A 12,349-nucleotide genomic window follows, 5' to 3' on the forward strand; every position below is an offset into this window, starting at 1 on the left:
AAGGGCAGGACCCGGCACTTGGCCTTGTTGAATCTCATACAGTTGGCCTCGGCCCATCGGTCCAGTCTGTCCAGGTCCCTCTGCAGAGCCTTCCTACCCTCGAGCAGATCAACGCTCCCGCCCAGCTTGGTGTCGTCTGCAAACTTACTGAGGGTGCACTCGATCCCCTCATCCAGATCATTGACAAAGATATTGAACAAGACTGGCCCCAAAACTGAGCCCTGGGGAACACCGCTTGTGACCGGCCGCCAACTGGATTGAACTCCATTCACCACAACTCTCTGGGCCCGGCCACCCAGCCATTTTTTTACCCAGCGCAGAGTACACCTGTCTAAGCCATGAGCCGCCAGCTTCTCTAGGAGAATGCTGTGGGAGACGGTGTCAAAGGCCTTACTGAAGTCCAGGTAGACCACATCCACAGCCTTTCCCTCATCCACTAGGCTCGTCACCTGGTCATAGGTCACTGGGTCACCTGTCCTTCCAATGCAAGTTCTTACTCTAGACTTCCTCCACTCCTCACCTTCCTGTGTATCTTGTACCTTCAGCTCGGTGGCAGCTGAGCTGCAATAAAGCAGTGTGTTTACAGGAAGTCCACCCTTAATTTACATGGCTTAGGTGATCCTCATCAAGAGGTCTGAAGCATTGTGAAAGTTTTGTATATTAAAAAGTACTACTTGATTTTGGTCTTTGCGCTACATGTATCATGAAATACATATTCTCAGCAGGCAAGCTCTTAAAGAACTATGTGAGTTTTTCTGTTTTATTTCAAAGAAATATACTGCAAAGAGTGGTGAATGAATGCACCTTGGTTTTGTACAAAAACTGTGTATGTCTTTGCTGGAGACGGCAAACTTGTCAGCTGCTTTTGTTTAGTCTGCTCATTATCCAGCTCTGCTAAGCATGCTTCTGCAATGTTTGGGCTAGGGAAAAAGGGCCAGGATAGCTTTTTGCATAAACAAACTGATCTGTTCAGACCCTTCTTATGCAGAACGAAAAATAATTACTTGCTATGACTGCTGTTAGTTTGCATAGTAGAATATCACCTGTCATTATTAATTTATTGAAAGTAACATAAGGTGTGGTCAATATTGGCTTCACTTGTTTGTCTCTGACAAACGTAGCTGGAATCAGCAAAGTATTGTGTTAAAAGAATGGGAAAACAACCTTGAAACAGCACATAAAATGGGCATGTTACTGGAATCAATGAACTTGTCTACTTGATCCTCTGATGGAAAAGGGTGGTTTATTAGAGGCTGTGGTAACTTTAATGTGACCTCAGTACTGGCTTCTAACATAATTGAAAAACTCTTTTCACGGCAGAAGCTGATAATCAAGCGTAGCTATTCCATATAGCAAGAATAATTTTCATGCTTGCCAGTTTGGTTTTTTTAGACACTTTTCACATTAGGGATGTTTCTGAAATAGCCTGAGCCTTGAAAGACAAGTTCTATGTACCTGTTTCCATGTTTTGTATGGTACTTTTCAGACTAAAAATTCATGTCTTTTGTTATGTATAATCATGATCCAAATGAACTATTTATGAGAGTTTTTTACCCTTAGTTTTGCATGCACTACTGGTTTTCTTTATCATGTCTGAACAGCTGGTTTCTTGCTTTTTGTCAACTTCAGATGATGGCAGGCTTTCATCCCCGGCAGAGAGAGCAGAGGCAGGACAGAGTGATCCACAAGCGTTGAGTGGTGGCTGGTCAAGCCCTTGGCATCCCACCAGGGCTCAGTCTCTGAGGTCACCGGTTCCTTACAAAAAACAACTGACTGGTGAGCTGCAAAGAAGATCTTCTACAACCCTGGGTAATTTCAGCTCTTTATGCTACAAGGGAATGTTGTACTAGCCAGTCTGGGATGCTTCAGAGTGAGGTGGAAGGAGGTGAACAAAGGTTCATTGACTGTCTAGATTGATAGCAGAATTTGGTATCAGGCTACACTGCTTCTGTTAGCGAGGTTGCACTTTAACCTCAGAAGCGTATTCCCTCCACCCTTCTTAGTGTTCCAGCAAGATGCTGTTGTCAGGGCTCTACTGTTTCAATTACAAAACAGTCTGGAACAAAAGAGGCTGCCAAAACATGTCCAACGTCTTAAAGTCACTTGAACCTTGATCCTGAAAATTTCTGCTTTGTCTTGAGAAACTTCAGTTTCTTAACAGCCACATGCAAACTGTAACTTTAGAGCTCAGTCTGAATGGGGTTGATGTTTGTGTCTTCAAAGGAGTTATAAATGCAGGTTTTTGCTTGTAGCTGTCTTGAGGAGAATTGAATAGGAGCTTGTGTCTAAACCTTTTTTATTCCTAACCTTGGAACTACTGCCAGATGCCATACAGAATCTTTTTTAGCTGGAATGGGAATTGAATGTGATTTCAAAGGTGCAACTGTGTAATGGCTTTATGAAGATCTGGAAGAGCTAGTAAGTAAATTGCAGGGGTCTCTCTTGAGATCTGCCTGGTTACTGTCGGCTGTTTGTGATAGCCTTGAGCAAACTGCTAAGCTGCATAAAAATCCTGTGCAAGACAGTATTTCCCAGAGTATGGTACCTAGTGCAAACAAATCCGATCTTAAACATTGTTAATGTGTATGGGATTTTTAGAAAGATGTCTAGTCTTGGTAACCAGGCAAAAGTCCAGTACAGATAACTGGCATTTTCATCTCTCTAAGTCATTTGCGTGCTGTCTTAGTTGAACACATTCATCATCTTCCTCCTTGCCCTCTAGTACTGTTTGTGCTATTCAGTTGTACCTGTTACAAAAAACCAATTAAGGTTTCATTTTTTGTTTGGTTGGTTTTTAAAGCTTTTTCTCAAATGCCCCAAGTACAGCGGTGTGCTCTTGGCTGATTTGCCAATTGACTTTACTTCATTCTTGGTTACCTCTTGTAAATCACTTGGAAATTATCTGGGGATTACAGGTTAGAAACCTTTAGGTGAGGTAAGTTGTTAAGTACTCAGAAGGCAGAAATAATCTTGCTGTTTGATTTTTCACTGGGAGTAAGCAGCCAGGGAAATGAGACTTAGTCTAAGGTGTAGGGGAGGAACTGTTGCTGCATTATTCCAACTCCTTTTCAGGACCTCCATTCATGTCTCTGGGTTTAGATGAAAGTACGCTTAGAAAAATGTGATGATGAATCAGCCTGGAAAGAAGTGAAGTAGACCAAGCAGGAATTGCTGGCTTTTTGAAGAGATTTCTGTGATACTGGGTGGTGAGTGGCCTGACTCACTGTTAAGTTCTTCCCCCAAATAACCTCGGTGCTGTAACAAACATGAACTATGTGTAATACAAGTAAAAGTGTACTGGATTGGTGATGAAGTTTCAGGGGAGTTTTTCAGGTCATCTCACTGTATTTGAAGAGGGAAAAATACTTGCATCTTCCCTCTCCAAAAATCAGGCATTGCTTTTTTTGAAGCAAACTTCAGAAAATTAATTTTCATGCCTTCCTTTGTCTTAAAAGGTGCTGAATAATCAGGTCTTTGAGAATTTCTGAACATTGAGCAGAGGAGAATTTTACTTCTGCCATTGCAGCTGATGCTGGGCTGCACAAATAATCTTAGAAATTATTCTCATATCTAAAGAATGAAAAGTATGAAAAGAAGTGATGTGATTTACATAAACGCCTAGATTGCTATGTCAGTTCAGCCACTCAGTTCAGTGACAGTGAGGTGTCTAATCTAGTTGAGTTTTCTTGCAACCTCCTATCTGCAGGCCTGTAAATGTCTCTCTAGGCTTGGCCATTACTCAGGTACTTCATAACATCGGCAAGCGTATGCAGGAAAATGCGTAAGTCCTTCACAAAGGCCTCTCCGGCCTACTTGAGTTTAAATATCATGCTAAGCTTAAGCAAACTGAAAGGAATAAATAAATAAAAGGCTGCTGGTGCATCTAAACAGTGATGGAATGGAATTGCTCCTGAAGATGCTGACTCCTACCCTTCATCTGTCCGTTAGCTTGCGCTGTCTGCACAGCAGATATTCTCATTGCTCGGGGACCATGCTGGCTGACAACTGCAAGCGTGGAACAACATGGAGAGTTGGTGGCTTTTGTAGGAAACTGTCTAGCATCAAATAGGTAGGATTTCAGTTGTGTGCTTCCCTTCAGCACTGCTTACATGAAAACATTATAATAGCACCTTACTGGCTTTTGTGAAAATAGGAGAAGCTGCTGGATGCCTGGCTTATGTCAGAGATGCTTTGTGGGTTGTATGGCTGAAGAACCAGTGCTGAGACTCTGCACTGACTTCTGTGGCCTCCCTCTTGGGTAATCTGTTGCATCCTCATGTGCTGGAGTAGGGTGCTGGGGAGCTGGTGTCAATTCTACAGAGACAGTGGGCCCAGCTGGTTGTACGGGACTGCATGTGTCTGTGTGTGCTGTCAGCTGAGTGCTTTCAAGGTGCTGGATTGAACCAAAATAGTCTTGTACTGCGATAATGTCACAGCTTGCAAGTCCAGTTTAAGGAGAATAGAAATGCTGACCAATTGGAGAGGGAGCATTGGTAGTAAAAGCACTTCTATCTTGTTACCCTGTCATGCAGGATAATGCTGTTAATGCTGGACAATTGTAGCAGACTGGCAGTAATAGGGAATGGCAAAGGAGCTTAGTAGGAGTAAGGAAAGGCCAACAATCATATGAGGGGGAAGAAGGCCTGAGGAAAGCTTGTGGTGGTTACTGGGAATCATAAAGAGCATGACTTATTACCAGAGCATCTTTTCTATTGAAAAAGGTTTTGGAAAATGAAAATGCATGTTGTAAAATGAAGTTAAGGACAACTTTCATACTTTTTATGTCAGTACTTGTCAGGGCAGTGACTTGAAGAAGATGTGATGTTTGAACTGTGGTAGTGAACTTGAATATGAAATTATATGCTTTGGCAGCGAATAACTAGGAAGCAATTCATGTTGATTTGTCTTAGCAAAACCGTGGTATCCCTGGTGGGGGTATCTGTTTATTGTTGAAACTCTGTGAAGCTCTCTGTTATACCTCTTGTGTTAGTGTATGGTCAGCTCTCTTCCTGTAAACTGAAACTAGCAGTTAAGTTGCAACAAAGTAGTTCTCATAGTGTTTTTGACTTGTCATTCACTGTAAAATGAATGCTAAAATACATAGGGTCATGAAAGAAACTCTGGAAAAATATATTTCAGTGATACCTCTCTCTCTCTCTCTCTAGATATAGATTCAGTAATTGAGGATGCAGAACAATTACGTGACTTACTGAGCAAATCTTTCTGTGGCCTGAACTCAGAAGAGTGTACCGAGTAGGTAATCATAGCTGGAATGGTATTTCAGGTTCCTACCAGTGATCACAGTTCAGGTGGGGAGAGTAGGAAAAAGAGGAGAAAAACATATAGTATTTGAGAGGATGTATAGGTTTTGCCAAGGATCAGCAGCCATGAATACATATAGGAAGGATGAGGGTTACTGTTGAAATATGAGTGGGTTTTTTTGGCGGGGTTTTTTGGTTTTTTTTTTGTTTTTTTTTTGTTTTTTTTTTTAGCTATAGGAGTTAATTTTTAGCTTAAGAAGGATAAATAGGTTAGAAAAAAGTCAAATTGGAAATCTAGGTGGGGTTCTTTGGTATATTGAGGTTTTGTTCAGTCAGCATGTAGATGGGAAGGGAATGGATAGGAAAAACACAATCGCTGTGTAAACTGGTAGTCCTGAAAAGATGTGTTCTACACTCATGTTGGTGTGTTACATTGAAGGGCTGAGATGCAGCTGGCTTTTGTTTAAATGCAAAATGATATCAAGTGAAAAATGACTGTCTTGTATGAGTGTTTGGCTAGGGAAGAAGAGTAAATGGATGAAGATATGGTAGAGTTGTGGACTGAGAAAGTATAAGGACTCTAGATATCAAAACCATGAGGAAGCTGTCGTCGCTTCCTGCAGTTGTTTTTGTGCTGGTCGGACAATGACAAACAGAAGTTTGTGGAGCTGATCTGGTTGTCATAACAGATTAAATAACACTTAAATAAAGTTTAACTTTATTTTAAATTTCTTGTGTGTAACTTTAATTGTGGCTGGTGGGGTGTGGTGGTTTTTTTGTTGTGGTTTTTTTTTTGGTGTTTTTTTTTAGTGGCATATACTGAGTTTGCTGCTTCAGGAGCACTGAAGCACTGAAAAAGCTTACCACTACTTAGATGTGTAAGTGTGGTCAACCCTTTTGGGATCAAATCAAAAGAAGATAGGAAATCTCTTCAGAAGTGCAACTGATGGCAGTTGGGATGATGATGTGGGCAAAGCAAGAAAAATACTCCTATAGTTTCGGTGTTTGTGGAAGGGAACGTGAGTTTTGCAGATTTAATGGTGAAATAAGGAAATACAGTTACAATGCTGAAAACATATACAACTGTAAAGCGTGTGTGCATTAACTGGAAAAAATGGCTGTGGTATTTATAGTAATGGAATTTGGATCAGGAGTAAGAGTTGACCAAAGACTGGTACATGTGAATTCTTTTATAAGGATAGTGTTTTAAACACAGTGGTGTCCTGTACTGCAGGGACGATAACTTCTCACATTCTTGCTATACAGTGTGTTTTCCCCCAGAAAGGGAGAAATCACATGATTGAAAAGGAAAAGAGGCAACTGAATTTTTATCTGAGAATCGGTCAGCTTCTCTAGTATAAACAGATTAGCCATGTGCTCCTACTGCTGATGGCATGCTTCTTCTAATGTAGATGACATCCTTTTGACGTTGTTTTATGTAACACAGAAAAGGGCATTTAACTAATAAGAGGACCAGTGTGGAGTTACCTGTGGCATTTCCTCGGTGCTGTGTATGTTCATACTTTGGGAATCACTTGTCTGACAAGATTTGTAGCTAGTCAGGCAGGAGGCCTGAGAATAATTTTTTGAATTGGAAGCAACATTCCTCGAAAGAAGATATTCTTGAATTCAAAAGTTACATCAGGAAAGTCCAGGAAGTAAATGCAGCATAGATCTCATGATAGAAGTAAGGAGGAGCCAAAGGTTTCTATGGTATTATCAATGTTTTCTTGAAATATTAAAGTCCCTTTAATCACCCTAAAATACTCAACTTGGTACTGTCCAAAAGTATGTTTGTTTGATTTTTTAAAAAAAAAATAAATTCCAAGTGGCTAGCCACAGAACTGGGTTTAAGCACTCTAGAATCTCTTTAAAATCATCTCCTGTTGTGGATTCTCCGTTGTACATAGGTCATTAAGCAGCTATATGTGGGCTGATTAACTAAAAATATCTACTAGGAACCTGAAGAGGAGGCATGGAATCCCACAGTTTTAATCACATTACTCTAAGGGTTTTGATCTCCTGCACACAAAGGAATAGCCTAGTTGTTACTGCACGGCAACAGTTAACACGCTTCTGCTAGTGCTGTCAGCATTCCTGCTGACATCAGTGGTATCTAAAGCAGTAAACAGAAAGCAGCCATGTCTGTTCTTCCTGTACTAAGGGGTATCAAAATAAAATGCTAGTCAGATGGAGAGCAGCGAAGCTGGTAAGAAACTTTAAACTATTCAGAAAAGTTGTTGATGTAGAAAAGTGACTCTGAAAATCCTTAAATGTTCAGGTAAATACAGCACTGTGTTTGCAGATCTTTCTGGAGAAAAGGATCTTATTTGTAACTTGTACAGCAATACTTCAAAGTAATCTAGCATTTTATAGGAAAGAAATTAACTGCGTTTCCTTTTTATTCAGGAGTCTCTTTGCTATAGTTAATCAAGAATGCCTGTACAAGTTCTCAACAACTTGGCTTTTTTCTTAGAAAATAACAAAACAAAAAAACCTCTCGAAAATGTTAACTTCTGGATGCATTTTATTCTGAGTTACTGTTTTTAATAGAAACTGAGCCATTGAGTCCTGAGGCTTGCTATAGTCATTTATAAGTAAGTTCAGGTTAAAGCATTGACTAGAATCCTAGTCATGAATGAATTCTAATCCTAGAATGAATGTGAATATTGTTGCAATTATTTTGTAAGTATTAATATCCTAGAGGGCATTCTAAAATGAGACTTCAGTGCTTTCTAAAAGACTATTACAAGGTTCACATAGTAGGTTGAAAATAACTTCACTTCTTTAAAAGATATTTTCATTCTCAGAGAACTTAAATCAGTTCTTGTAAACACAGAGGATGGTATTTAAAATGTCAGTCAAAGCAGGCTATCTGGCATCAGAAGCTCCATTTGGGAGAGGAGAGTGCAAGGGCAAGAAGTGATACACTCTGTAACTTTGTAAAGTGCATACATATGTGAACATTTCTCCCTCTAACGGGGTTTTGTGTTGTGATGTGAATATTGATGTATCATGGAAGAAATGAATACTACTCTCCCTTCCCTTCCAGACAATCGAAGGAAAGTAGAACCGCCTCTTGGAGGTCATGATCCTCGAACAGCAGTTCAGTTAAGAAGCCTCAGCACCGTTTTAAAGCGCCTCAAAGAAATCATGGAGGGGAAGAGCCAGGTACTTCTTCTGAGGGATTTGTAGGCCAAACTATCTAGAAACTGAACTGCTTACTGGGCTTCTCTGAGCTTCATTTTTAGACACATCACGGACATTTTTTCAGATGTTTGAAGGATGAGTGAATAAACTCAAAAATCATTATGTGAGTGCAGGGGAAGCAATTTAAGTTGATGCTGAGTTTTGACATGTCAAACATCTGTCATATTGTGGGAGTGAAACGTTGCAGTTGCTCAGCTTCTTGAACTTGGACCAGATGCTCTCATTTTAGACTCCTTCCCCCTTCTGTATTACCTAATCTAGTATTACCTGATGGTTTTCTTCCTTGAAGGCTAACCATGGGCAGGTGAAACACATTGACTGTCAAAAATAGTAATGAGGATTCTGAGGATGAATTAAATCTGCTACTTACTGTGGTAATGATCGGTCACCAATGTTTGCTTGAAAGGTTTGTCCTGTTAAGAAATTTTGATTCAGCTGGATAAGGGTCTGGTGGTTGCTACTGACTTGCTGATTTCACCTTCCTCTGCTGTACTGGACCACGCCTTTAAGAGGAGGATCTAGTTGAGAAAGGAATCCACAATTATTTATAAGTGATGATATAAATAGCTGTGTCTGGGAGCAAGACACGAACAGGCAAAAGTACATTTAATTAAACTGAACGAAGAGGAAAAAGGCTTTTGGCTTAGTAGCTTTTACAGGTAGACTTTGAGTAAACTCACTTAGCTTCCAGTGCTATTCTGCTTGTAATAGTAACTTTGCTTTGGTAGAAAGGTTGATATTTTTGAGGGTGAAACAAAAGCCTTTCATTGTAGTAAGCAGGGCATTGAGTGTGACCCCTACTAATATTTCAGTTTGTGACAGCTTCTGAAGGCCCTGGAGATTTTCAGACATCTTTGAAGCTATTGGAGAAGTGCTCAAACAGACAGGATGCAACAGTAAATTAATATGTCTAGATCTTTCTCTGAAAGCGAATGTTAGTTGTCAGCATGCTGACTTCTGTACAAATGGTAATGCATCACTGCCCTTGACTGCAGCCATGTCTTGCTTGAGTCACTCCAGGCAACAATTTCTTCCTACTGTGGACTTGGCCTGTCTCTACAGGAGACCACTTTACTGTTGTAGAAACCATGTGTCAGATCCTGGAGGGTGCTGCTCTAGTCAACTTCTACTGCTAACGGCGGCCAGACTTCTGTTCTGAACCCTTCCTTGTAGGCTGTTCTTGTCATGAGTGTTGGCTCTGACTTGAGCAAGGCAGAGATCTGGAAGGTGTCACCAGCAATGGTGACATGTGCAAGTGGGGCAGAGGCAATGTGGGAGAGGTGATGGGCAGAGCCACTGGTGCTTGGAACAGCCACTCTCTGTGTGGCAGAACCAAAGACTTGGCTTATCATGCAGAGCTGCAGCAAAAACTGTTAATCGGCATCCCCTGCAGCTTTGCAGCAGTTCCTTGGCAAAGCTCTTCACTGCGTATTTCCCTGCTTGAAGCTTAGTGTTCATCTTAAAAATTTCTAGACTCTCTTGAACACTAGACTGCCTTGAGCAGTCTTCGACCTCTTTCTGTATGAGTTTTCTTGGGTGAGGACAGCATGAAATTGTTGTCTTGTTGATCATAGTTGTTCTGGTCTCAAAATTGGTCTAGCAGCTACGTCACACTTCACTTTGTGAACATCCAAAAATAAACCCCAATTCAGGATATGCTTTTTTTGGTTATGTGAAAATCAGAGTACGGATCACCGTTCTTCTCTGTGGTTACACTCGTCTCAGGTTGTTTTGAGAAAATTCTTGCAGCACTTTCTCTTACTAAGAAAAACCCAGAGTATTCAGTCCCTCTGAAAAGGCTTATTGCCAGAACTGAACTCTAGCAAAGAGTGTTTCACAGTCAGAGCTGTCATGTGACCATTAGCAGTTGTCTCCGTCCATGGTAATTGTAGCTGGTGTGCTCAGAATCATAATTGAGAGATTTGTCCTGGTCTGTTTATAGCTACAACACCAAATGGAAGTTTTAACTCTTTGTTTTCAAGTCTTAAAAACAAGACAAAAATTCCTGTGGCTGCAACCCATGCTGTAAATCAGTATATGTGGTTATCTGCTGAATGTCTATTCCACAGTTGTCTTCACATAGCAGTTAACCTGGAGCTTTGAAACAACATCAATCTGGGACGCAGGCTTTTACAACTGTTTTTGAAGAATTTGATCACAAAACAGAACTTTTTCCTGTATCTATAATCCTTTCAAAGTACATCCCAGTACTAGCTGTTGAAATGATCTTCCTGCGCTGATAATTCCTGATAACTTGATTTACCCCTGGATAACAGCTTCAGCTAATGTGTGTGTTTGGTTTTTTGTTGGGGTTTTTTTTTGTGGTTTTTTTTTAAACTGTGCTAGTTGAGGGCCTGTCATGTGCTAGGGGTGAATGAGAGGGAAGAGCAATCAGTACTTCATATGTTTGTTTCTTCTTGTCCTTTATCTGCAGCTCATGATAGTTTTTATCTGCTTTGCTTCCATCTTGGAATCAAGAAGGCAGAGGCTTACTAGATTTATTCTCACAGTTAAGAACTCTCTCAGCCTTCTGGCTCCCTATAAAACTACATGAAAAATCCTTTCTGTGCGTGTGTGTGCTTATACACAAGAGTGTGCACACACACGCATATATGAATATATGAAATTGTCCTTTTCATGTGCACAGTCTATAAAGCAATCATGAATCTAAACATGCTTTTTTATTTACAAAAAAAAAAAAGCTTTTCTCTGCTGCCTTCCCTTGTAGGACAGTGACTTGAAGCAGTACTGGATGCCTGACAGCCAGTGCAAAGAATGCTATGACTGCAGTGAGAAATTTACCACCTTCCGGCGGAGGCACCACTGTCGACTTTGTGGGCAGATCTTCTGTAGTCGATGCTGCAATCAGGAAATCCCTGGAAAATTCATGGGCTACACAGGTAGGCTTTATCTGTTGAGAAGCAGAACATTCTCTGTGTGCTCAGCTCTGTTTGGACTACTGCATTTTAGAATCTGGCATCTGCTAGAGAATGCCGTACGGGTCTCTAGTGGGCTTAGAAATAAGCAAAAAGAATCACAGGACCTAATTCTACCAATTTCTTAATGCACAATGGTGGATTATGCCATGCCTGCTTATTTTTACCAACATTATGTCCATGATGACAAAACAAATATGGCCACTATTTAACAAGGATGTTCACTACAAAAAGTGTGCTCAAGTAAAAGCTGCTCTTAGGAATGGTAGTTTTAAAATGTAACGAGCCACATGTTCTAATTGAGGGTGAGGGAAACTCAAATACCAATTACCAAACTCTAGACATCTCCTGATAGAAGTAATGATTTCCGGATATCAGCTGGTATGTCATATCTGACTGGCTATTGTTGTACCATGATTTCAGTGTGCACATGTGTTCTCTCTCCCTGCCCCTACAACCTGTCTCTCTCTTACCGATCATGTGTTAAGCATCATTTGACTTGGAGAAGTTCCCCGAGTGTATAATTATCTGGGGTTTTGCTCTTTAAGGGAATATGAGAACTAGACTTAAACATGCAAAGAGGTTTTGAAACAGGAAATCCTTCTTTTCCCACCACTACACACCTCTGATCCTGTAGGAACAGAGTACTATTTGTTCCTGTTCACTTACACTCTCTGGTTCCGCTTTCCACAGGGGATCTCCGAGCCTGCACGTACTGCCGCAAAATAGCCTTAAGCTATGCGCACTCCACAGACAGTAACTCCATTGGAGAAGACTTAAATGCTCTGTCAGATTCTGCATGTTCTGTATCAGTGCTGGATCCTGGCGAGCCACGCACACCAGTTGGGAGCCGTAAAGCTAGCCGCAACATCTTTCTGGAGGAGGATCTAACCTGGCAAAGGTAAAGTGAATGGCTTCATGCTGAGCTCCAGAGTCTTAACT

General features: G+C 40.8%; 1 protein-coding gene across 1 annotated transcript in view; it reads left to right on the plus strand.

Annotated features, from left to right (window-relative positions):
• The window catches only part of PIKFYVE (phosphoinositide kinase, FYVE-type zinc finger containing), a 68,651-nt gene that overhangs the window by 1,595 nt on the left and 54,707 nt on the right, over positions 1-12,349 (plus strand). The window contains exons 2-5 of the mRNA XM_009289530.2: positions 1,630-1,809; positions 8,314-8,432; positions 11,200-11,371; positions 12,101-12,308. Of these exons, the coding sequence (XP_009287805.1) occupies positions 1,630-1,809; positions 8,314-8,432; positions 11,200-11,371; positions 12,101-12,308 (679 nt within the window). The remainder of the gene's footprint in view (positions 1-1,629; positions 1,810-8,313; positions 8,433-11,199; positions 11,372-12,100; positions 12,309-12,349) is intronic.

The sequence above is a fragment of the Aptenodytes forsteri genome, unplaced genomic scaffold, assembly GCF_000699145.1.
Source record: "Aptenodytes forsteri isolate BGI_AS27 unplaced genomic scaffold, ASM69914v1 Scaffold442, whole genome shotgun sequence".
Lineage (NCBI taxonomy): Eukaryota > Metazoa > Chordata > Aves > Sphenisciformes > Spheniscidae > Aptenodytes > Aptenodytes forsteri.